The following is a 25,511-nucleotide window of genomic DNA, read 5'->3' as shown; positions in this document are numbered from 1 at the left end:
CACGGAGCGCTTATCCTGGAAGTCGAGTTTCACCGCGTAGCGGACCCGAAGCGCGGGATCCGGGAGGTTGAGAACCCGGTACTCGAAATTTGCGGAGCGCGACTCTCAACCGTCCGCTCTACTGCGCGGTTGTTACCAGACTGAGGAACTCGGCTAGCCGATTTCAGATTGGTGACGTCACTTTCCGAACATCCGAAAATTCAAACTTTGGTTTCGAACTGTAATACTAGGTATGATGATGTATGATGTATGATGTACGATGTACGATGTATGATGTATGAGGTATGATGTATGAGGTATGATGATATGACATGATGTATAATGATTTTAGCTTTCACATTTCATACAAGAAATACGCACTTTATCTCTCCTGCCGATTCCAGACTCAAGCGGCCAGGCCCTTCGATGGTCAGCCGTTGACTGAAGATATATTCTTCAGTGAACGGGTCGGCTAATAACGCTGCCGTTCTGCGACAATTGGATGATGAAAAATTTCGCTCGTATCTTTCAAATGTGTGTTAAAATACACTCGAAGTGTTAAGAAGCGTCGTTCTTTCTCTCCCTATCACCTTTCTAGGTCTTTAAACCACTACGCAGAGTTAAATACCGTCTCATATACGAAGCATCCATTTCATCTCGTTCAAAATTAGCGCATCCGTGATGTATTACAGTTACTCTGAATTTTTTTTCATCCGAATACTTTTCGAAAAACAATTCTGCTCCTCTACCCAACGCAGATACTTTACTTGCGACCAGTTAAAACGTTTCGATTCTATGCCAAGATCGAGAGAGCAAATGAAAAGTTGTAGGAATAATTATGAATACTAATGTTATGGAATACATCGAGCGCGCGTCGAATAGAATCCCATTTCGAAATGAATAATTCTTCTCTTTTCATATCATAGCTAATCTGGTAATATAGCTAAATAGGATGGTTGGAGGTGTTCGGAAATGGTAGGAGGTGGTCGGCGCTGGCAGAAGGTGATAGGGGGTGGTCGAAAGTGGCCATTGATGGTCGGAGGTGGCAGGGGGAGGTAGGAGGTGTTCGAAAATGGTAGGACATTTCAAAAGTTAAAGTCGACGATGATCCGGTGCATCAATTTCATCGTTACAGATTTTCGTTTCCGATGAGGCGTAGAGTATTCAACAACGATAATGCAGTCCTTAAAATTCATCATTCATCTCTGACTGGAAAGCTAATTCGCAAGGCGTGGTATTCTATTCTATTTGAATTATGAGAAAAATACCCGTACTCTACATACACTGTTTCTAATCTTTTGCTACCTTTGGTTCAATCCCCATGCTTCCACAGCACGATTAGTCGGAAATGTTTTTGATTATCCATAATAAAACAAAAGAAGTAACAAAGCTCAAATTTATTGTTAAAGCTCTAATAAATACATCAAACTGCGGTCGAATTCATTTATTATTTGCACATGACCTCTGTATATTTGATAAATTATTCCTAAATACATTGAAACATATGTATTTATAATGAAATATCATGCAATGGGCTGTGTTAACTATAAACTATAATTTCTATCGAATAGCTGCTTTTATGTCAACAGGGCTTTGAGACTCAGTTCAGTTCGTCCTCCTCCTCGTCCACCTCCGACCACCTCCAACAATCGCCAACCACCTCGAACAACCACCCATAACCACCTTGAGTTATACCTTGAACAGAAATAAACATTTTCAGTATAAGAACACAGCAAAAATATTGTGTAAGGATTTTTATAATTAATTAATAATAGAATAAATTTTTCTAGCGCATTTGTAGCTCCTGAATTTGTGCTTGCCCGAAAAATGAATTGAAATAATTTATTGTGTACATGACAAGCTCAAAAAATTTTAGATAAAATATATTTACAATTTCCATTAAATATTACACGAATGTTATCTATACTCACTGTGGAGAAATCTTCGTCCTCCTCGTTCACCTTGTTCTCCTCGTCTTTGTTGTCCTCCGAGAGTCAAGATTCACCAGGTAGCGGACCTGGAGCGTAGGAACCACGCAGCGCTTGTCCTGGATGTCAAGTTTGACTAGGTAGTCGACCTTGAGCGCAGAAACTACGGTGCGCTTGTCCTGGAAGTCGAGTTTCACCAGGTGGCGGACCTGGAGCGCAGAAACTATGGAGCGCTTGTTATGAAGTCGAGTTTCACCAGGTAGCGGACCTGGAGTGCAGGAACCACCCAGCGCTTGTCCTGGAACTCGGGTTACACCAGAAAGTGGACTCAGAGCGCAGGATTCAGGAGGTAGAGAACCCGGTACTCGAAATCTGCGGAGCGCGGTTTTCATACGTCCTCTCTACTGCGCGGTTGTTTCCAGACTGAGGAATTCGGTTAGCTGATTTTCGTCTATATAGATCGATGACGTCAAGAGAAAAAAAAATTTCGGCGACGTCACATTCTGCACATCCGAACATCCAAACTCTAGTTTTGAACTTCAATACTATGTATAATATGACATGATGTATAATGATTTTAGTTTCTACATTTCAGACAAGAAATACGCACTTCATCTTTCCTGCCGATTCCCGACTGAAGCGGCTAGGCTCTTCGATGGTCAACCTTTGACTGAAGATATATGCTTCAGTTAACGAGTCAGTTAATAACCCTGCCGATCTGCGACACTTGGATGGTCAAAATTTTTGCTCGTACCTTTCAAATGTGTGATAAAATACACTCGAAGTTTTAAGAAGCTTCGTTCCTTTACTCCCTATCAAAAAAATAAAAAATACCGACAATCACGTTTTCAGGTCTTTAACCGTTTCATTTCGATCAAAATTAGCGCATCCGTGATGTGTTACAGTTACTCTGAATTCTTTTTCATACGAACACTCTTCGAAAACAATTCTGCTGCTCTACCCAAAGTAGGTACTTCACTTGCGACTAGCTAAAACAGCGTTTCGATTCTATGCCTACGAAAATTCAAGATCGAGTGAGCAAATGAAAATTTGTTCGAATAATTATGAATATCAATGTTATGGAATACATCGAGCGCGTGTCGAACAGAATCTCATTTCGAAATGACTAATTCTTCTATTTCCATATGATAGACGTATTATTGTAGATGATTCCGTTTGTCTTTTGGAAAATTATAAAATTTATAGTATGCATCACGTATTAATCGTAAATGGATCATATATATTAATATCGTACTAGGACAGCATATACATGTGTACTGTTTGGTCTCTGCATCATTATTACATCTGATATAAATATGTATACATTCTTCTCTCGGGTACCTATGCTTTAATTAAATGACTGTTTTGCTCCGAATTTTGGAAGAAATTTATTCTCGTTATTAATTTCTTGTATCGCCGACAAGTCGATCAGTACAGACGGCCAAGTACTGGCTTGGGCTTACCATTGCGAAGCTGTGTTACTCGGAAGGTGAATGTAGCCTGCATCATGTCGAAATCGGTATCTCTCTGATGTTCTGCAATAAGTTCTCAACTCTACCCTTGGAACATCTAAGGGAGCTTAAGCGCACGAAGATTATCGGTTGTCACACCAAAGCCATTAGAGCAACTGTCTTTATATTCTTCAGTCAACGCTCGAATTTAGGGACAAGCGATCCGTGGTTCCTGCGCTCCTGGTCCGCTACGTGGTAAAATTCGACTTCGAAAGAGGTGGAGGCGAAGGACGAGGTGGACTAGGAGGACGGAGGTAATCGAAGGTGATTGAAGGTAGTCGGAGGTGGTATGAGGTGGTAGCGGGTGGTAGGAGGTGGAAGGGGTCGTAGGAGGTGTTCGGAGGTGGTAGGGGGTGGTAGGAGGTGGTCGGAGGTGGTAAGAGGTGATCGGAGGTAGTTGGGGGTGGTTGGCGGTGGTCGTTGAAAGCGGTTGGCGGTGGACGCGGTTACGCGTCTTCTGCGGGGATAATCGAGCCGATCGACATTTCTCAGTTGCAGCCGACAAGTAGTCTTACGTACTTACTTTGTACCGACTCAATCTCAAGCTTCCATACAGACACTACTTCGGCTGCTACGAATGTCGGTGCGATCTTGTTGATGTACCCTGAATTGAATTTTACTGTCAGCAGCGGGTTAAAAGTTGCAGAACGCTACCTGGTGGATTGAGGACTGGGAATTTAGGGGAGATCCTTAGAAAGGCCCTAAAAAAAATCAAAGGGCCTCAGATATATATCGGAGATGCTGTCGGCTTTCTTTACCTCATTACTTTAAATGCTTACCTCACTGATGTCTAAAAATCACCTTGTTTAATTTTCAGCACTACTAAACCAACTCGCGGACGACCAGCTGAAATCGCTCATTGCCTATGATGTCATCTAGTGCTATTGCTACGTCACAAAAATGGCTGTCCTCTCGAGTTGTCAGTTTTATGAATCACGCTGATATATTTACCGTTTATGGATGTTGAAATATTTTTGACAAATTATTTACAATGCTCAGTAGGTTATGTACTGGCTTGAAAAAAACATTATCGGTGATACTGCCCAACTTTGACAAGTAATCAATACTTTATTTCGTGTGTGTAATTTCTTTGACATCTTTTCTGTTTCTTCGCGTTAGGTGTCCATATGTATACACATCCGTATTTGTGAAGTGACTCATTGCTGCGATATACCTGTATCATTCGCAACACTTATTATCTTCCACTTCTTGCCACATAATCATGCAGAAGAGTTGCAAGTGCCGATGTTCTGTGAATGGATTACGGACATAACCTACATTCTGTGAAATACAGCTACTTTCTACTTTACGACAGATTGTTTAATATTTTCCTATTAAAATTTTTATTAATATATTTCTATGAAAAATAATTAAATACACTTATAACTCTCTAAATTCATTGTAATATAGTGCAAAGCTATTGATTATTTTGCGAAGCTGCAAAATACCTGAAAGCAATATTGACATAAACATATATTGCCACGGCGTTCAGTCATGAAATTTGATTAGACTTAAAAAGTTAATATGGAATCACGAGGAGGGAATGAAAACACTGCTGCAGTGCATGACCGAAATGTCGAGTGGTCAAGGTATGGACTTGGCAGTGGAGGAAATCGAAGAACCGTTAGAAGAGAAACTGGTGGTTACGAAGAATTTGGTCCTGAGATGTACCAGTCGACAGGAGCAAACGAGCTTTTTGCCCAAGAACATGTGAGCTATAAAGAAAGCTCGTTTGGACATTATTTCTATGATTTTTATTTATATTATGTTTTTAGTTTCCTCACTGAGAATATTCACATCACCCTGCGACAAATGTTGACAAATAAAAAAGTAACGAATTAAAGGAATAGACGAGTTTCTTTTAATTAATACGTTACTTCTCAACAGAATAGTGCAAGAATAGTGCAATAGAGTTCAATGATTACAATTCTTTAAAAGTATTAGATTTTCAGTAGATTCATTCAAAGTTCCAATTCTTGACCTGAAGAACTTAAACATTTTCGCTTTTTGGTTGAATGAAATAGTATGAAATGATTTAATCTTGTGATAACTAGTATCTTTAACTACTATACTGTGCTTTACTCATTCCAAACTTTTATCCTCTATTGAACAACAAATGTTAAGAATTCAGTAGTAATCGTTGATTTTTGTGTAAATTTCACAGCAGTTTTAATTGTTTCTTAAAATTGTTTGGTCATCTTTCTGGGCCACAATTTTAAAGATTACTCAAAAAGTCTAACTCATTCAGGCATTTGAACAACCTTGTGCATTTTTGTTTCTCATTGGTCTAAGATTGTTTTTTTTTTTTTTTTTCAATTAGAGTTCAGATCCATGGTGGAAATCGAACTTTTTCATATCACAACCAGTTTTGTTTGGAACTTGGGACGGGGTCTTCACATCTTGTTTAATCAACATTTTTGGCGTCATTGTATTTTTGAGGTCTGGTTGGATTGTTGGACAAGCCGGCGTCTTAAATGCTGTACTGATAATTCTGTCAACCGGTGAGTGTTTATCAAATCAAATGATTCATTGTATCACATTATATATATCATACTTAGCCTTGTTTTTGAGGGTCTATCATCGCTGAAATATTCGATTCATTTTATTCTTACCTTCAATTTTCAAATTGTTTCCAGTTCTGTTGTTCACAAGTATTATGCATCATTGTGTCTCAAACAGGTCATAAGATCGTAATTTCGGAAAGAGTTTTACCTTTCTCTTTTCCAGTTGATTAGCTAGAAATAAAATTGTTTCAAAATATTCTCAGCAATCTGTTATCGTTCAACTTATATTCAACTATACGTACGTCTGATAACGAGGAGCTCTAAAAATAATAACTGGTTTTGATCTTATGCTTCGCAGTTTGCGTTGCACTGGTATCCGTTCTTTCTGCCGTTGGGATTTGTGAACGATGTCGTGTAGAAAGCGGAGGTGTTTATTTCTTATTATCACATGTCCTTGGATCCCGATTTGGTGGGTCTATAGGACTACTTTACTGTTTTGGTCAAGTAAGTGGAATTTTTTTCATGGAGAAAATTTATCATTGGCATTTTTTCGAGAATTAATCGATTCCAAAATAATTCTCAATCACAAATGTTTTAATGTCTTTTCTATTGATCAGGCTGTTGGTTGCGCCCTAAATGTTTTGGGTTTTGGCGAATCCATGGCTGGTCTGGTGGGGCTGGAATCCACATGGGCCCAAAGAGGTTTTGCTAGCGCAGCTGTAATACTCTTGTCAGTAATTAACTTAGCCGGTGTTAAATGGGTCATCAAGTTACAGTTTATTTTATTGTTAATCCTACTATTGGCAGGGTTGGATTTTATGGTCGGCAGCTTTGTCCATGTAAACATTGGTGAGTATCACAAAGCTTAATCGAATATGAAGCTCGAGATAGTAACCAGCGTCGGTAGCAAAAGGTGATAACGTTTATTAAAACACGGCAATGAAACACAGTTATCAGCATCTTGCTGAATCTCATGGAAATGTTTTGAGCTTATTCTTTCATAGAATCATCAGTATAAAACCGATATATTTACAAGTGGGTCAGTATATGTTGCTGCTGATACTGAACGATTGATGAGCTATTGACATTTAGCTGTGGTAATATGTTACATTTTTATATTAACTATTTGTTGCAGAGGCTGGTTTCGAAGGTTGGCTATCTGGAAATTTGAGAAACAACACTTTACCCGATTACCAAGATGGCTATAGTTGGTTCACAGTGTTCGGTGTTTTTTTTCCCACCGTTACTGGGGTACTTGCAGGAATAAATATGAGTGGTGATTTGAGACATCCGTCCACAGATATTCCAAATGGCACGTTATCAGCTCTAGGAACTGGGTGAGTAATGTTAATTCCATGAACTGCAACTGGGTTTACTTTGAAAAAGATCCATCACCAGACAACGGGCAAAACCAAAGGTATTTTTATTTTTCAGGACAGTTCTCTACCTTTGCTTTTCATTATTTCTCGGAGCAACTTGCACCAGGGAAACTTTACGCAATGACTTCATGATAGCGTCGACTGTTTCTTTAATATCCGTTTTACTATTGGCTGGATTGTACGTTTCGTCATTTAGTAGCTGCTTAGGTGCTATGTATGGCACTCCTAGAGTTCTACAATCCATTGCAAGTCAGAATGTCATACCAGGAATCAACTGCTTGCAAAGAGGAGTGAGTCCTTTGTAGTACTCATTAGCGGCTTATTAAGTCGATCAAAGAACAAAAAGATGAAGAATAAGTAGTAATGACAAACCATAATGTTGATGGATCACTTTACAGAAAGGTCCCAACAAAGTTCCCGTATACGCTATGGTGGTGGTCGCTGTTATCACATTGACATTCATAGTAACGGGGCAAATCAACACTCTGGCACCTATTGTGACTATGCCGTTTTTACTAACGTATGCATGTATGGATTACGCATATTTTGCACTGGCACAAACGTTTGACTTGCAACACATCAGAGAACAAAGATTTCGGAATCAAACGCCGACTTTTGATCGAGGCTACGGAGCTGCGGGTCAGAATGAATCAACAGAAATTGACAACGATTTGGATAGTCTGTTTCCTGAGCGAATCAGACATAAAACTTTAGCTGTGAGTTCATCTTACTTTGTGGTGTTGCATCTAGATTCGGAGCCTGATATTTTAGTTGGGCCACCTTTTTCTTTGTATCGGATTTTTCTACAACAATTATAAATTCAAGCAATTATATGAGCTATGAGGCGTTTTTTAAACGCAGCGAAATGAAGCGATACAATGAGGATAAAATTGGTTGTATATCAGTATTCAAATAAATTTATGTCGATACCGTTTACAAATTTTTCCAGCGTAATTCAAGTATCTCAGAAAGCACAAGTCAGGTTTCTTCTCCAGCTGCTGATGAAAATGCGAGCGTTGTTAACACAGAAGAACGGCCTCATATACACAATAAGTTGGGAAATTGGTACAGTCCTCTATGCAATAGATGGGCTTCTTTAATCGGGGTTAGTAATTTTTAGAATCTCATAATAACTATTACAATTTATGTATATATAATATTTTTCCACCAAGCTTCAGTAACTTTACATCCACTTATTACCAAATTTTAGGCTCTGGTGAAGTTGCTGATCATGTTTTTGGTTCACTGGGGCTATGCGATAGCTAATATCATTGTTGTATTTCTTGTATGGAGTTACATTGGCCATGCTAATCCTGCAGTGAAACCGGGAATATCTGCTGAATTTAAATTTTTCAAATGGCTCAAAAATGCAATACTAAAATTGATGGGGTAAGCTTCGTTTGCTTTTGTTATTCGTTTTCTTTTCTGTGCTTTTTTTTTTTCATCACATGCTTACTTCCATATCATTCACTACTTTCCGATTCTGACTTCAGGAAACGAGTTTCGGATTACGAGCAAATTGTAGTAACACCAAATCATCCAGGTGTAGAAATATCTTCCTCTCAACTTAACGAAGAGAATGAAGATTTTGCCGGAAGACGAAGATATCATCAAACTTCAACCATAACCGGTCATTACGTGAACATGGATTGAGTAAATTTGGGAACTGAGGCATCTACTTGAGCATCCAGTTATAGTGCTAAGTGTACTTGTACCGAAAATTAATTTTATTTAATTTCGGTGTGTCGTTATGCATTTATTTTTTTATTTCGACATATTATCAACATACTCATTTTTATACGTGATATACCTTGTTCGATAACGAACTAATATTATTTCAGCGAAATGAAAACGTTAATCGTTACCGGCGAGTCACTATAGCAGCTAAGTCATTGTCCTAAATGCTGAATAACGAATTAACTCTATTTGCTTATAGGTTGTTGAATGATAATGTTACCATACATTATGATGTGAAGTCATCGAATTATCAAATACGTAATTAATGTAACGTTTCAAGTGTGATTTTGATACAGGATATTTAACCTAATCGAAAGCAAGAAAATAAATCTATTCGGTGATAAGAATAGTCGTAATTTTTTTTTTCTACTGTACTGCCAAAGCTATTTACAACGGACCCAACAAATCCAGTTTAATACAATGTGTCAATGTGATAGTTGCCTGAACAATTCGGAGCTTATTTTATCACTCGAATAACTGACTTCCGATCAGTATTTTGTAAATTTAGCTCACTTGGATTTTGGGAATTACTCAATGAGTCCAAAAATGCAAGTATATACAAGATTTCCATACATATAACGATATAGTTATACTGAACGCACAATTTTGTTGGTACAGATGGTCAACATACCATGGAAGCTTTTGCTTGTAATGCTTGATTTGTGACAGCGGCCAAATTTGTAAGATGAAGTCGAAGTTTTTATTCGAAAACAAACGCGGCGTGCTAAGACAAAGTGGAAACGAATTATTCATATTAGTGGTTAAGTACTAGTGTATAATTATGAATGTATATTTTTTAAAATGTGGTTTGGGATATGAAAATTCTTAAAAACTGGAAGAAAATATACTGTAACAGATAAAGAATTAATATTTATACAACATAAACTAATACCTATATTTATAATAACGTATGTATTACAGAGTAAGAATTCATATTTATATAAACAAAATATCATATATTTATACTAATGTACCTATGTATTTATTGCTCTGTAAATAAAACCTCTAACTTATTTCCATTTCCAAAATGACGCTTGTTCTCTACTCGCTATTTAGTGAATTGCAGAAAAGTTTACAGACTATTTGGTATTTTTCAAGGTTATTCAACTTTTTGAAAATGTTACATGATTCTTCAAATATCACTCGGAATAATCAGCCCAAATCCGCTCTTAATTCTCAATAAACGCTAATGAGTGTAAAACGGCCAATAATTTGGAGTGTTTCGTGGTTTCACGTGAAGAGTAATGGTAGAAAATAAAATGAATTTACTGGGAGCAATTTCAAAGAGAAAAAAGATGTAGTAATAATGTTTTCTTTTAGAAATACAAAAAATGATGAGCGCAATTACTCAAAATATATACCATCGATAAACGAGTAATTAACCTTTTAAGGACGGGACTGGTCGATATTTCTACCACTGGGTTGGTCAGACACTCGACTTGAGAAATTCATTGATATTATACACAAATTTCGTGTAAAATAAAAGGTCGATTCCAACGTAAAAATCCCCGTCCTTAAAAGGTTAACAATGCCCCTAAAACGGTATACCATCATCAACTATTGCAATCTGTAATCCCAAATGCCCTCAAGACGTTGACCACATACTGTAAAGAACATCTAACTTCTAGAGAGTCTCTTACGACTTTGTATAGTCTTAGAGAAAACTTGGTACGACAAAAGAGGTGGAAGTAAGTAACATTAATGTCTCGAAATATCAGACAAAATGTCATTATTTTACAGTTTTAGAATGACCTTCGAATAGTTTGCTTTAGAAAAATATGGGTATGTTTGGTTCAGTGTGGTTTATTAAATTTCAGACAATCCTAATGTCGCAGAGTAAAGATTTTTCCTGAACATGCAGGAAAATGTTACTAACTTTAATCACATAACGAAAGTAACTATCTGATAAAAAAAAGAGATCGCAAGTCTGGGCATAAAGAATGTTTATGAGTGTAAAGTAATGCATTTTTAGATTCTGTGATGATGCAAACTTTCACTGTTGAAATCTGATTTAAAAATGGAGGTACAATTTCATCATTTTGTACGATATAACAGTAAGTATTAACAAGAGGCTGTTGAAAATTATCTACATATGTCATTCGAGGATTCATATTGTCATCATTCTCGTTAGCCTCAACATTGTTGAAAATTATCATCAAGTATTTTATATATCCGTAATCCCTATAATATCTATTCCGAAAATTTGTTTCTGTGCATTTTGAACGTTCTAATTACAAAACCTTTCCATAAATTGTTATTATCTCAGCTCATGTTATTTAAATTTATTCATATTATTATTATGGCGGTAATTAGTAAAAGAGCTCTGGGAGCTGTAAGTTATCGAAACTCCATCCTCGTTTTACGGTGCGTGGATATTTCTATCCTGGCACACTCAACAGGCATACAAATGCACGAGGACGAGGATGCGATATGTATGCATGTATGTAAGATGTATAATACCTACGTGAATGCGTACATCCCTGCCCGTACGGGAATGGACGAGATGAGCGAGCGACGGGAGGATTCATGCTCAGCAGTGAAATGTAAATTCACGATCTTCGCGCTCGCCGAGTGTCTATAAAGCGAAGAGTGCGCCAGCCGCCACTGGGGCGAAGAGATTCATGAATAATTTAATATTGTAAATTGCAACGGGCTTATGGACCTGTGGTGTGTATACGTATACGTACACTTAACGTGTCGGATTCTGAGCGATTCAGGGGCACGTGTATTTGACACAAAAACGAAATACGATGAGAACCGTTTGAGCTATCGGTAAAATGGTGCGCCAACATATCGAGTGAGTCGGATATAACAGTGTTAGTACGCGCGTTCGCGCATGCGCATGCGCGACGTATCAAGCGGTTCTCAACGAAATTCGCGTTCAGGCCAAATACACGCGCCCATGATCAGTCAGAATCCAACAAGTTAAGTGTACGTGACGTGAGCCGTATGCCTATCTTATGTGTGTGCTGTATGCATATATGCATGTATACTAAATAATTTGTGTAGTACGTATGTATACATCTGTATAACCTAGTACTTGTATATATTTATAGATGATGCTGCATACGGGATACAAAATCCACCTTCGAGCGGGATCTCCGACCGTTCCGATATTGTGGGTTGGGTATATTGTATTCCGAAAAGTGAATACGTATATTTTGACTTTTTTAGCATACCGTACATATATTTGTATGATGCGAAACCAGCGTGGTGTGAACCGATGCGGAGGATCAGGCGAATAAAAAGCATTTCACTTACACGCATACGCAAACAATGGGAAACATTTGTTTCGTGATGTCTGCAAGATGCAATAGGTTACTTGATTGAATATATACGTACCAGTTATGTAAAAACACTGTCCAAATTGCTGTACGATTTTTTGCTGAAAAACAAATATAATCTAGGTAAATGTAAAGTAAATCAGAGAAAATTATTCTATTTATTATAAATTCCATATACCGTGAGCGTCAACATATCACTATTTGGCAGATCTGAAAAGGAAAAGGGCGAATCATTTTTTTGCATACTGTTTTTATAACAAATACATCGAAGCATATCTGCTGTCGTGACCAATTCAAATCTGTTGTCTTTTAGCTGCCGAAATGTTGATTTTGAATTTATCTAAAAAGAATACGTGTAGCTTAATGTGTATAATAATAGTTGGTTTTTAACGTTTTTCAGGTGCAAAAATATTTTTGCAAAAATATTTTTGCAAAAATTTCAAGGCGTGAGCTTTCTGACCCTGCATTTCTTTTGAATAAAAATGAGGAAATACAGGTTTAGATCTACCTGTATTTGAACGTATGAACAAAAAACTTGTTGCGACATTTATCTTTTAATAGATAGTAAGAGAAAAAAGATATAACGAATTCTGCTTGTTCTTTGAATCCTACTGACAAAGAAATTATTGGCTATGGTAATTTGAATGCGGCATCAACCAGTAAGCTGTGTTTATTCCCATAGGAAGACTTTTGCAAACAATTACAGATCAAAAGAAATAAAATCGAAGCAGCGGTTGAGGCGATGTTTTATACAACTGCCTCCGTTTTGACTGAAAGTATACGCATGTAACTCCGGGAGGGGAAGTCTCACAAATCCCAACTTTTACCTGATTATACTTCAAAAGACTAGGCAACTGCCGTAATAAAATTGCGTTATCGAGAAAATTCCCTCGAGACACCCTCAGTTCTTCAGACATTTCTTTTCCCGTCATACTTACACGAGGCTGTGAAGCGTTTTTTTTTTTCTGTTCTGTCAGAGAAGAACGCAAACAAATTGTAAAAATTTAATAAATAAATGAACAGTTATTTAGTTATTTATTATCTGCGATAATCTGTACTCTTCTTCAGCATTTTCTTATTTCAATTCAAATAGCACTTATTGTCAATGAAATGTTCTATTTCACTCGCACAAGTAAGTAATATAAGATTTCATACTTTCTAACAAATAATTTTAATTCCCACGACAGAAAGAGCGACACCACAAAATTTACGCAGCATCTGTAGAAAAATTCAGCAATCTCTATATAAATTTCACTCCCTAAGAAATCCATTTTCTAGACGGTGAAAGAGATGCTTTTCATTTCTATAATTTCTACAAAATAGTTGTACGACTTATGTAGACGGGTGTGAAAAAACAGTACGAGGTGATGACAGGCTGAAATTTGAAAAAAAATGCTCCACGAATATTTATGAATGTTTTGTTAGTCTACTTTATAAATGTGTTCCTTTGGCGAGGCAGCAGGGGGACAAATAAACAGAAAAACAATGTTGAAAAAAACATAGAAAGAAGAAGAGGGTAAAAGCTTGCAAGTGTTTCTTCGTAGGCAGATATCCCTTGAATAAATAAAAGCCTCGCGTATATAAGCCAAAACCAATGCGGATGAGGAACCGAGAAACCGGCTAAAGGGATGTTCGTGGGCATTTCGGAGTGGAGAATGAGGAAAGCAGCAAGCCCGAACGATAGAGTCGTACAAAAGAAAATGTTATTCTCTTTTATTACCCTCTTTTCATCGATTTCTCTGCAAATAAGTGGATGACGGACTTACTGAGAAATCCATTATAAATCCTTAGATTACGTGCGCGTATAAGCCATACGTATTATAGATCCATCGAATTTCGGAAGATGCACTAAGGAGCGCTTAGTTTTTTATTTTTCTTCTTCCTCCATTTTTTTTTCAATTTTTGCAACCTTGTTCGAAACTTGTGATTCGCTCAACTTTCTACCCTACATTTTAGCAGTGATTCGTTAGGATTTTTTCAAATCCACGAGCCATTCGGTCCACATTTTAGCTAAACAAACGTGAGATTTACATACCGGCCCAAATATTTGGACGAAGTCTTGGTCCAGCTCTCGGTCTTTCCATGAAACTGCATGGCAACGCAACGCCTTGGTCGGAAATCTACTTCTCGAAGCTGATCATTGCAGCAGCTTGAGCTGGAAGATACACGCCTAACACACCCTTCGCACAAGCTCTACACTGTCCGTTGTTAGTTCAGCTTGACCGGCACCGAGGAACGGGCAAACAGTGGATGTAAACAATCTTGATCTGATTTGACCCGACAATCAATAAAGCGCCGTTATCGCGCATAGCTATAAAGAATGTGGCATTTTTTTAAAATGGCCCTCAATGTTCGCTGTTGAAATCATTTACAGTTTACATATGTAGGGCGAGTAATCACGATGATGGTATTTTTTTCAAATTTCGCTTTTGTCTTTTTATTTTAGTTGAAAACAAGTTTTTAGTAATACGTGGCAACTTTTTAGCCGTCACATGTCTGCCGTGTAAATAATTAATCGTATTATCTGATGTAAAATTTGGAAAGTGTCTAACAATGAAGCGCATGAATATTGCAAAGCTGGTTTAATGTCAGCCCTCTATTTACGGGTGCACTAACTGAATTAGAAATAGAAACGAATATCGGGATTCGTTTACTGACAGTCAATCGGCAATTTTACACGTCAATAATGTCACTTGAAAAATGCAGGGAAACCTTCCATTTGAATTAAAGTGAATTTTTAACCGAATCGATGATGAGGGGACCTATGTGATGGCCAAATTTCGAGTATCTGAAGTCTCAGAGTTATGTGTATAATAGAAGTGACACGCAAAGGTGTTGAAGGAATTTTGACACATCGATGGACGCTGTGCTTTCAAACGGAGCAGCTCGTTAGTCTCGACGACATGAATTGATTCGGGTTTTTAAACAGAGTCAAGCCAAGCATTTTCCGTGATCTCAGGATCGCGGCGCTTTAGCTGGTCGAGGATAATGTATAAAACATATTTTCACTTCCCATCGGAATCAATTTTCTAAAGGGGAGGAGCTTATTCTTATACATCGGCACAATAAGAGCTGACGTGAAAACAACCCTGCCGGAGAAAAATGTACGACGAATATTATATTTTCATCATTTTCGTACAACGCTTGTTGCACGATTGAAAAAATTAAAGGAAAAAGTTGTGCGAGGGAAGAAATTTCGGGTTCTTTTTTGTTGTATCCAAATTGTACGTCATTGTAGATTCCGGGGGGTGCGAATATTTTCTTCGAGGGTGTTTGTACACACGTATATTTCAATGGGAAGCAAATTACGAATTCAACCTGAACCTTTTTTCCATCGACTACTGCACGAACGAAACTTCCCGGAGTCTGATCCCCTGTCGGTAATTAAATGGTAATCTGCGAGACCGTTGCGAGAGGAGGATGTTAAAATCGAGTCGGAAGTTTCGAGACGGACGATTATTGAGGCAATGATCGCAAGTTTGATCACCTAGCAGTGACATCCTCAGGCGTAATGCGATCCTTATGATCCAGGACGCGTCTTCATCGCTGTAACCCCAAATTACCTGGGTTCGAATAAGTTTCGGTCGATCCATCAAACGTCCATGAATTATTGATCAGTATTAAGCTCATTATGTTATTACACAGTTTTGCGTTGTTTAGTCACGATCGTAAAGCAGAGTACCTATTGCGTTTATATTCTTGAAAAACGTCGTTTAGAAAAACATCCTTTTCGACTTCGAAACACGATTCGTCACTCACATTATCACTCACCGTTTTCTAGCATTTTTCAACACGTGTATTTGCGTGAAAATGGCTTCATGGACAATATCGAATTTTTGAAGACGCTATAATCAACTTTAGAGGATCTAAAATGTAGCGTGGGTTTAATTTTCATCGCGGAATGTAACGCTATAGGGATAATTATTGGAAAGTCAGAAATACGAAGCGGCTACATCACTGTTTAATTCACTGATCAATTACCATCCGGCAGCCGATCGTTCATTTCTTCTCCTGGCGTTTTCCTTCTCAATCCCAGGTAAGTTCGTATGGCCAATTAACGATTATTTCACTTGAAAAATTGGTACGCCTTCAAAGAGTAAAAAATTCACGTTCATCACAGTTCGCTTAATACAATCGGAACATTTCCATTAGCGTGGAATCATTTTTACTGTTGCGGTAAACAACTTTTACAACCAAGGGATGAAAAATCCCGATACTTTCCAATTTGTCGAATACTGAAATCGCTGTGACTTGTGCATGTCAATCCGAAAGATGTAGGTATTTATATTTCTTTTGTAGAGGGTGGAAAAATTGGCAGATTTAAGAAATTAATGAAATTTCTGGGGTGCTCGAGGGGTCCAGGCACTTGATACAGCCTTCGGTGTGACGCAATAATGTTGGATAACTTTAAATCGGGGTTAACGGCGGCGGGTCTTCAGCGGGAGAAGTTGGTCCACAAGTCCTGGTTGACAGCAGCGCGAGAGGGTGGCGTTTCGGTGGTGGGGGTGGCAGCCCTCGGTTCGAAAGTTCAGTTCGCGCTCAGCCTCCGACGTGCATCGACGGACGGACGTCCAGCCGGGAGGGTCGAGGGCTGTCTCTGAGGGTAAGCTTCTCGAAAATCATCCGCACCGAAGGAATGCCCCGCAAAAACATGCGTGGGAAGTTTTTCAACCCCCTCCTCCCTCCCCCTGCCCCTCCACCCCGCAGAAACGAGCGAATGGGAGCAGGAAACACCTCGAGTTTAATAGCTCCGGGAACCTAGACACCATGTGCGCGCCGCGTTTTAATTCGCTTTAAAAAACACTTCAGAGATATTATGGAACAACCCTGAACGTGTTTATAAGGATGCACGTGATGGACGTACGGTCGGCTCGAAAATGTGTCGAATGAAAAATATGACTAAACAAAGGTTCGAAAAGTGTAACTTATCCTCGCCGAGCTCAACCTAATCAAGAATAAAAAAGAAAAAAAAAAAAAAAAATCCGTGCAGTGTGGAAAAAAAATGTTTAAACGACGAATTTCAGCTGTAAACATCCCGTTAGTCACAATACAGAGAAATCACGTATTATTCTGCTATTTTTATTTTTTGTTAATTATTGTATGACTTTTTTGAACAATAGATTAATTTATTCACGAATTAAGACGTGGCAAATTACCATTTTTTAAGCACGTCAATTGGTTGAAAAATACGTTTTAGTTTTCAGATAATAAACTTGTGATTTAGCAACGGGTCAATTATTGTTATCCAGAATCTAACTCGATTTACGGAAAATTCATCTGCAAATAAAATGAGTTATTGCTGGTCAGAATAAGTGAAAAATAATAAAATAATGTAATTTCTCTGACGATTGTTAAAATACGTTGGTGTTTTGGTGTTTACATTAGAAATTCAGGGTTCCAAATTTTGCATCTGTAAATGATTGACGCTTTGTAAATCTTTTCTTTATCGCGTTTTTCTATCAAAAGCATTTATGACTGTACGTTCAGCATTCTCATTCTGAAGCTGTGCACTCTAACAACTCTCAGTGAATATTGCTCGGTCCTTGTTTGAAAATCGAGAATCATTGGACCCCGTTTATCGGGTGTTGGAAAAAATACCGTGTTCAAATTAAGTCCTCTTCAATTCATTACTTGCCCACTTTGTTTCGCGTTGAATGAAATTTTTTTCCCATGGCCGATAGGGGACAACACCACGAAACCCGCTGCACACCGGGGTGAAATTGACCTCACGTCGTCTTCACCATAAATTCCATATGAAAATTATCCGAAATAATCTGATTTGATCTAAGATAAATAATGAAATATCGTAAAAATTGTTAAATCATTCTTTTGCCAAAAATTCAATTTCACTCACTCAAATAAGTACCTTTTTTTCATTACGCAGTATCTCCGTTTTTTCTTAAACATCTGTGTCTGAAGAGTTGATCCATCAACTCTCAGCTCAAAATGTTGAAAATTCACTGAGTTATGATTTTTTGACTAGAATCATTCATTTTCCGGTATTTTGTTGTTTTTGATTTTTGTTGCATATTCAAAATTTCATCTTGCTAAAGATAACTAATTCATCTTGAAGTATAATAGTTAAAGAGTATCCCAGAGTATTGTCAAGTTATTCGAATCGATATCTCCGTTTCTTCGCAATGATCCTTGACGTGGGGTCTCCAGTGACCCCGGTGTGACACCATTGTTACACACAGGTGTGCAGCATAAGTCGTACAAAAATCTTGCATCTAAGAAAGTGTTGCTCTTTGTAAAGTAACACCAAATGGTGTTGAATTCAACATTGAACAGTGTTATGTTACACGCCGAATATTTTTACAGTGTTGATGACGATACAAATTTTGCGTGAAAGTTCCCGAAGAATGAGAAAACGAATTTCCACAGCGTTTTTCGTGCTTATTTTTTTCGAATTTTGTGTCAATGATCATACTGCATGTGTCATTCTATGATTTACGGTTTGTACGACGGAAGCTTGATAAAAATTTATACCCATTTTCGACGATATGTAATAACGAGTTTTGCATCCAGATAAAAAATTTATGGTGATTCGAACCTGTTTGAGAATCTATTGGACCGAATAGAAGTGATTTCGATGGTCAGTAAATTTCAGAAAAATCGAATGAAATTTATTAGTTTGACAGAAATTTATTTTGAATTGTAAAAGGTGTTCCAATAAACTTCTTATTGAATCAAAGATTAATTTTGAAAAATGTTCTATTATACAGTATGAAAAAGTTTTCGTCACAATTCATAATTCCAATTTCACAGACTCTTTCGGAACGTTCGTTTCAATTTTAAAACTTTGTTATTTGGTTAGAGAATAATTTGTTGATTTCCATACAATACGATGCTAATTTGTTCACCGTGATACGATTAGCTTTTATATTTGACATACGGACGTAGAAATTTTTACTGCAAATTATTTATTGGCTGATGAGATTTATAGCATCGGTGCAAATGATTACAACATAATTTATAATCGATGAACTTAGCGAATGGTCGCAATTCGTGCAATATTCTTATTCCTGATTATTTCGATTTTGAGTCGAGCACAAATTTCTCCGCGATTCTAAGGCGTTACACTATAAATTCTGAATCTGCATGTGAAGAGTAATTGCCAGTCAAAAGTGATTGACGTTGAAATATCAGGTCGAGAATAAATAAGACGTAACGATATTTAGAAACTGTAAAATTATGTTCACAATCTATCACGGTAATATACGATGAACCACGTTTAAACTTTCCGACACTGCATGTATATGCATACTATACAAGCATTATAAACTGGCAAAGTGTAATAGGTGCGCAGGGAGGTGTATTAGCACTCATTTTGCCGCGACGCGGGCCTTTTAGGAGGCGTTAACTTTCCAGCTTATAAGTTGTTGAAACTGGAATAAAATTAGCCAACCGAACGTAAAAGAACAAAACTTAAACGAGATATTACAGCAATGATGCGGTGAGCGCGAATGAAATAACGTTTCCCAATATGGAATAACAATTATTCCGAGCAAATTCGAATAACGTATACCAACAATTTGAGAAAATCTTTAATAATTCTATCGTTCAAAGTTATTAAACTCTGGGTCTCTTCCTACATTGGTTCATTCTTAAATTGAGCCTGATCAATGTGATATAAAAAAAGTTTTTTGTTTTATTATTAAAATTTGACAGTTTCTCGCGGAAGCATCATGAATTTGGTAACTAGCGTATTATTCTGGTGTAATGTGGAAAACCGTAATTTTCTACAACACTGTGTTTTGTAAACATTTTACACGAGTTTATCCTTGTTTTTCTCGGAAACAAAAAAAAGTATCGCAAAAATGGTGTTCCCACGAAAATGAGCCATTGAACTCGCCTCCTTTTCAAGAGTTTTCAGGGTCGAAAGCGGCTCACCTCTCGATGCAAAGAGGAAGCACGAGTATATCTAACGTAAGCGTTGTAGCCAGTAGTAGAGACGCCGGTGCGGTCGTACGCAACGATAGTAAGTAGAGCAACGGCCGGCGTGTCTGGCGAGCTTTTGAATGAACCCGGCATTATTTGAATTCTGATTCGATATCGGAGTTACGAGGCGGTCGAGAGTTCAAAGTTTAGAGCCGGAAGAAAGTGAGTTGAACGGTGAAAGTTCGCAAGCATCTATATAAAAGCGATAAGATTATCTTCATTTTCATCTAAGCAATGAAAGAAATTGCGAAATTTGTATTAGCATATACTAACTGTACGAAAAAAAACGAGTCAATTCATCTACATGTCAGATGATTATTTTATTATTTTACGTATATGGATATCGAATATCTGAAATTGTTGGAAATCATCTTGAATTATTGAAATCACATGTTAATGTTGAGCAATTAATGATTCGTAGCTTCAATTTGTTAATATTAATTTCAAGTGATTTTTATTGATTCCCGTTAAGGATTGATTTAACTGAAACAATAATATAATTCAAACACGAAGAGTTGACTTTGCAATGCCCAGTTTATTTAGTACTGACAACAGTAATCACACTGAATAATGACTCATACTAAATTTTCGTGTCATTCCAACAACATTTAACTTATTATTGCAACGATGCCTGATATAATTTTTCAGAAACTGTAAGAAAAATAAGTTCTTCTGAGCGCAAAATCAATGCTAATGAATTGTAATTATTAACTTGATTTACAAGTGAATGCCATGACCTCTCCTACATGCATGTATGCATGTAATATACACACCTCGTATGTAATACCGCAGCGTATTTTATTATGTAAGTACAGTACTTACGGGCCTTTCCTGATTGTGAAATTCAAAACTGGGGCGGTTGGTTAACAATTGGACTGCCTTCTTAGTAATTCGATAACAGGCACTTATGACCACTGTCGTTTTACAGCTGTAACTCAATGACCGACAAAACGATGGTGGGTTAAATTCTCTTCAAAAGCTCAAATCCTTCGTTATTATGAATCTAGTGAAATGTTGCTCGCCGCATCAGGCGTTTATTTGAATAAAGCAACCGTAGCATTTCAATTTACAATTAAATCGTGCGTCTGCAGTATAAGTCTAGTTTACTTACTGTTTGTAGTCTGGTTCCATATCGTCGGATCCTCATGAGGATCAGACGTAAAGGTACAAGCGTGGAATTGCAAAATATAACTACTGCCAACCCTATTGTTTATCGTTTGAACTTTGGCTAATTAAAGCGCGGAAGAGTTTGCGGCACCATTACCTTGATTAATGCCATTACAATTAACGCGGTTAAAGGGCGCCGTTTTCTTCCGAGTCACTTCCGAGTCCGTATAATTTTTTATCTCATCATTATTGCTTAATTTTTACGTCCGCGTGAGCGGAGGTGGACCAAACACAGCAACGGCGCTTTAACTTCAATATGATTTTTTTCCCTTCAGTACATAAATTAATTTAATGCGCTTTCCGCCTAAGCGTCCTCAACTGCCCACGCAATTCATTAAAAAGCCCCTGTTTTTTCATTTTCCTCGACGAGTCTTTTTCTCCCCTTCGCGTCTTTGGGGTCGAGTCGTATATTTTCATTACTACAATCACCCGATTCTATACACGTTCTACGTTATTACGCGAAATCAGTCATTATTGTTCGTTTCTCATTTTTAACGAGCCCATTGATCACGAAATATTGTTTGAAAAATAATTATGTATCCACTCGCAAAGTTGAGCGCTACGCAAATATTTCGAACCAATTGGTTGTATTACACTAATTGATAGGTAATTATTTTTCTGACCAACAAAATTACTAAGCTTGATAATTATTTTATGACGAGCAGCATTGGTTCTCGAGTAACATTATTTGGTCAACAACTTATTGTCAATTCTGTTTCGAGACAGTTGTATCGTTCTTCGTTCGTCAAATTATTATATTCGTAAGCTACCAGAGTGTCTTTATAAATGTAAAATTGAAAATACTGAAGTTATAAACAAAAGCTTAGATATCGATGCTTCACTTCATATCGCTTTAAAATTGTTAAACATCTATTAGATTCGTTCGAATTCACTCTACGAGAGTTCATTCGATTCAGAATACTGTTTTCTACAAGTTCACAAGTATTTTTGTATAAATTTTTAAGGGACATTCGTTCACTCAGGGACATAATTATTTGATAAGTACCGAATGCAAGACCTTTCGATGATAAAGTTGATAAAAAATATCGGTCTTTAGCCAACGAATCTCGGCAACTTACGGTGCGCGGGAATTTAAAAATAACTTCTACCATTTTCGTATGTTCAAAATTTCAATGAGATTTTGCCTTCACTCGTGATTCGTCGTTTTGTCAAATTACTTTTTCTCATCAAAACCGCGCTTACAGGTATAAAACTATAGCAATGTGCGGCATGCGTGCACGCATGTTATACGTTATTATCGTTATCTCCTCGTAAAAATAGTCGTAAATATTTTGAAAGCGGAGGGAATTGCTGTTCAGAGATACGTGATTGGCAGGGGGAACGATATTATATGTGAATCTACGTACATCATGTTTACGAATATTATACACCCCCCGAAGGAGCCACGAATCCATCAAAGCTTCAGGCTTTAAATCTCGTCCCCAGCCTCTGACAATGAGTCTTGATAAAGACGTAAACGCAAATTGTTATGCCCGCTCGTTACGGTCAGTCCTGATGCCTACTTCGACGTCGCGGGTCCTTAAATTGATGTTTCATTTATGGGATCCCGTCGCGACGTTATAGAAAGCACATTCTATACGCGCTGCGGATTGTCATAGAAATAATTAACTGTAACGACACGTCTAAATTTAGTTGTAGGACTTTATTATAATGCCATACTAATTCGTTTCAGCAGTATTGAAATTTCTAAAGTAAAATTCAAAGTGGCTCCCTGTCAAATTGGAAGGATTGGAAGGATGATTTCAGTATGTTATGGTACATCTCTTCCTGATCGAAACTGTTCTCATTGACACAAGTCCCAAAAATCACTCAAAAACTTTTTATAAAATCATTGATTTACTATTCAACATTTATAATGATTTTAGTAAACATGGTTTTATTAACAACTGAGTATTCTGATGGAAAAAATTCCGTTTTTGATTTGTAGAGAAACAATTTACGATCAAAATAAGCTCAAGTTTATTAAAATTGTTCAACGATGCGAGTTTTTCATCCCAGAAACGATTTAATGCTGGGATATCTTCAAAGTCGTCAATAATTATGCTATTGTAGCTGAAATGTCTGGTTTTCTTCAAATTTATTCAGTTATGAGAGAATTTCGTTTCAATTAAATTCAACTCGATGAACTCCAGTTACACTTTCAAACTTTCGTTGTACGATATTTTTTCTTTCATACCTCTTTGGTTAGACTGTACATTTGGTACATCCTCAAGCTTCAATGTTTGGCGTAAACGTGTCACAGCAGTGGTTTTACTGAACTTTAGTTCGACTTCTAGACGGGTTACGGCGGTTTTGAAGTGCAGCCAACTGCTAATCGCAAGGCGAATAGGCGGACTGTAGCTGTCTCCATTTGTCCCAGAACTCCTAGCACAGCGACTGAGTTTAACATGAAGCAGGTACTGATGCCTGCACGACGGTATCATTGCAGCAGTCTGTCCGACTAGACGCACAACTAGCTAACTCTAATCTAAGGAGCATACAAGGAGTAATTGCGACGAAACTAACGATTGCGGATGGGGTTATAGTATCGTTGTACGATCTGTCAGGATTTCTGAAAATCTTTCTTTTCTTTTTAATTGGTCATACACGCAGAGTGAATTCCTAACGACTGCACGTTCCGTCGTCTGCTACAATTTATTGCGCACGCGCGCTACATTCTGAGAGTGGCTGCTTGCCAGGTTGACCAACCGTCATAAATGTAACCTCAAAAATTTTGACATTTGTCGGTGTTGAGTCGACTGCCAGTAACAATTGTCAAAATTTTTGAGGTTACATTTATGACGGTTGGTCACCCTGGCAAACAGCCACTCACGGATTGTAGCGCATCGCGCGTTTAATTAATTTTACAGACAACGGATCGTGCGGTCGTTAGAAATTCATTTTGTAGATAGTTACAACATGTAATATAATGTTATTCGATGTAAGGACAGTCATACCTTCGATCAGAACTTCATTGACGATCAGTCGTTTTCATAGTTGTGGCTACGACGCAGTCCTTGAGTATTTATATTTTTTTGCCTTAACTGAAAAATATAATTCTCGGTTCGTAGTGAAAATTAGTTTTCCATAAGCTGTTCATGGAATAATCTTATGCTTTTTGATTAGGATCACTTGAAGAATATATTTTTTGGCAATTGTTGCGATAATTTGATGTTGAGGCCTTGTTCATTAAAAAAATGTAGGACACTAAACGAATAGAATTGTATTTACGATAACTATAAAATGTGGTATTAGGTTTCAGTTAATAGCTGAAATTACACTAAATGTATTGCTGCTTGTAACGATTTTTTTTCTGCAATTCCAACAACATTTAAAACGTTACATCGTAACGTTATCCATTTTAGTAGTTTTCCAGTAACTTTAGCGAATGAATTTTTTCTCACTGCGGCGAGCATTCTTTATGGTGGCTGGAAAATGGCTGCACCGTTAGCCGGGAAATAACCCGTCTCGTGGTTATAGCCTCGATGTTCAACAAACCGGGTATGCCTGTCCCCTAGTTGGATGTACAAGTATACATATGCAAATGTAGGTGTATGTAACCAAAATTTCCGCGATCCTTGTAAATCCGTGCGTATGAGGCATTCCATCGCCAACTCGATGAACTTTATTCTTCGCAGACATTTTTCAACGACTTGTTCAAAGTTGTTGCATTTGCTGCTCTTATTTTGGCGATCTTTATGATATCGACAAATCAGATGAATCTGAATAAAATAATTAAGCCACTCGGACTAATTAAGTGACTTTTTAATTATATTGCGAACAATCGAATAATCAGATTGAAATGTTCGAGAGTTCCAACTGCTTGAGAAATGTTTATACATAAGAAAAAACAAAATTCGCGATGATCCTGTTACTTTAATATTTCTTCTAATAGGTTTTTCGAAGTTGATTAACCAAATGTTAATTTTCTATTTTTGGCATATTTATATTGATATATCTATTATTTTCAAAACGAATGGTTACTAGATTTTTATAGGAGTTGAAACAATTCCGATAAATTGTTCGACTAAGCGTTGATTTGAACCATCTTGAATGATGATAATTAATTACTTCTGGTTCT

General features: G+C 37.3%; 2 protein-coding genes and 1 long non-coding RNA gene across 9 annotated transcripts in view; 2 read left to right on the top strand and 1 right to left on the bottom strand.

Annotated features, from left to right (window-relative positions):
* Nucleotides 1-1,618: 1,618 nt before the first annotated feature.
* Nucleotides 1,619-3,730, bottom strand: LOC124179892. The gene is made up of 3 exons (XR_006870168.1): nucleotides 3,371-3,730; nucleotides 1,911-2,330; nucleotides 1,619-1,674 (listed from the first exon to the last, which is right to left on the bottom strand). It is a non-coding gene; the product is annotated as an uncharacterized LOC124179892 (long non-coding RNA).
* Nucleotides 3,731-4,109: 379 nt separating this feature from the next.
* On the top strand, nucleotides 4,110-10,054 carry LOC124179891 (solute carrier family 12 member 8). Of its 3 annotated transcripts, none has more exons than XM_046564748.1 (11): nucleotides 4,110-4,337; nucleotides 4,538-5,128; nucleotides 5,739-5,919; nucleotides 6,281-6,426; nucleotides 6,540-6,771; nucleotides 7,058-7,259; nucleotides 7,357-7,591; nucleotides 7,700-8,017; nucleotides 8,251-8,406; nucleotides 8,512-8,690; nucleotides 8,795-10,052. In XM_046564748.1, the coding sequence occupies exons 2-11, from the start codon at nucleotides 4,943-4,945 to the stop codon at nucleotides 8,952-8,954; spliced, it is 1,995 nt and encodes a 664-aa protein (XP_046420704.1). In that variant the 5' UTR covers nucleotides 4,110-4,337; nucleotides 4,538-4,942; the 3' UTR covers nucleotides 8,955-10,052. The 3 variants fall into 3 exon arrangements, with proteins under 3 accessions (XP_046420704.1, XP_046420703.1, XP_046420705.1); XM_046564747.1 differs by having other exon boundaries at nucleotides 4,285-4,416; XM_046564749.1 differs by lacking the exons at nucleotides 4,110-4,337; nucleotides 8,512-8,690 and having other exon boundaries at nucleotides 4,347-5,128; nucleotides 8,795-10,054.
* Nucleotides 10,055-16,858: 6,804 nt separating this feature from the next.
* LOC124179875 (Down syndrome cell adhesion molecule-like protein Dscam2) overlaps nucleotides 16,859-25,511 on the top strand; it is a 180,701-nt gene continuing 172,048 nt past the window's right edge. For all 5 annotated transcript variants that reach the window (XR_006870164.1, XM_046564723.1, XM_046564720.1 and 2 more), the window contains exon 1: nucleotides 16,859-16,925. The gene's annotated coding sequence lies outside the window, so the exon portion shown is untranslated. The remainder of the gene's footprint in view (nucleotides 16,926-25,511) is intronic.

This window comes from Neodiprion fabricii, chromosome 4 (genome assembly GCF_021155785.1).
Source record: "Neodiprion fabricii isolate iyNeoFabr1 chromosome 4, iyNeoFabr1.1, whole genome shotgun sequence".
Classification (NCBI taxonomy): Eukaryota; Metazoa; Arthropoda; class Insecta; order Hymenoptera; family Diprionidae; genus Neodiprion; species Neodiprion fabricii.
This window is presented reverse-complemented; position numbering and strand designations above follow the sequence as displayed.

Coding starts and splice junctions, on each gene's coding strand:
- LOC124179891 (XM_046564748.1), top strand. CDS start 4,943: ATGGAATCACGAGGAGGGAATGAAAACACTGCTGCAGTGCATGACCGA. Junction 8,407..8,511: donor GATGGGCTTCTTTAATCGGG/GTTAGTAATTTT, acceptor ACCAAATTTTAG/GCTCTGGTGAAGTTGCTGAT. Junction 8,691..8,794: donor GCAATACTAAAATTGATGGG/GTAAGCTTCGTT, acceptor TTCTGACTTCAG/GAAACGAGTTTCGGATTACG.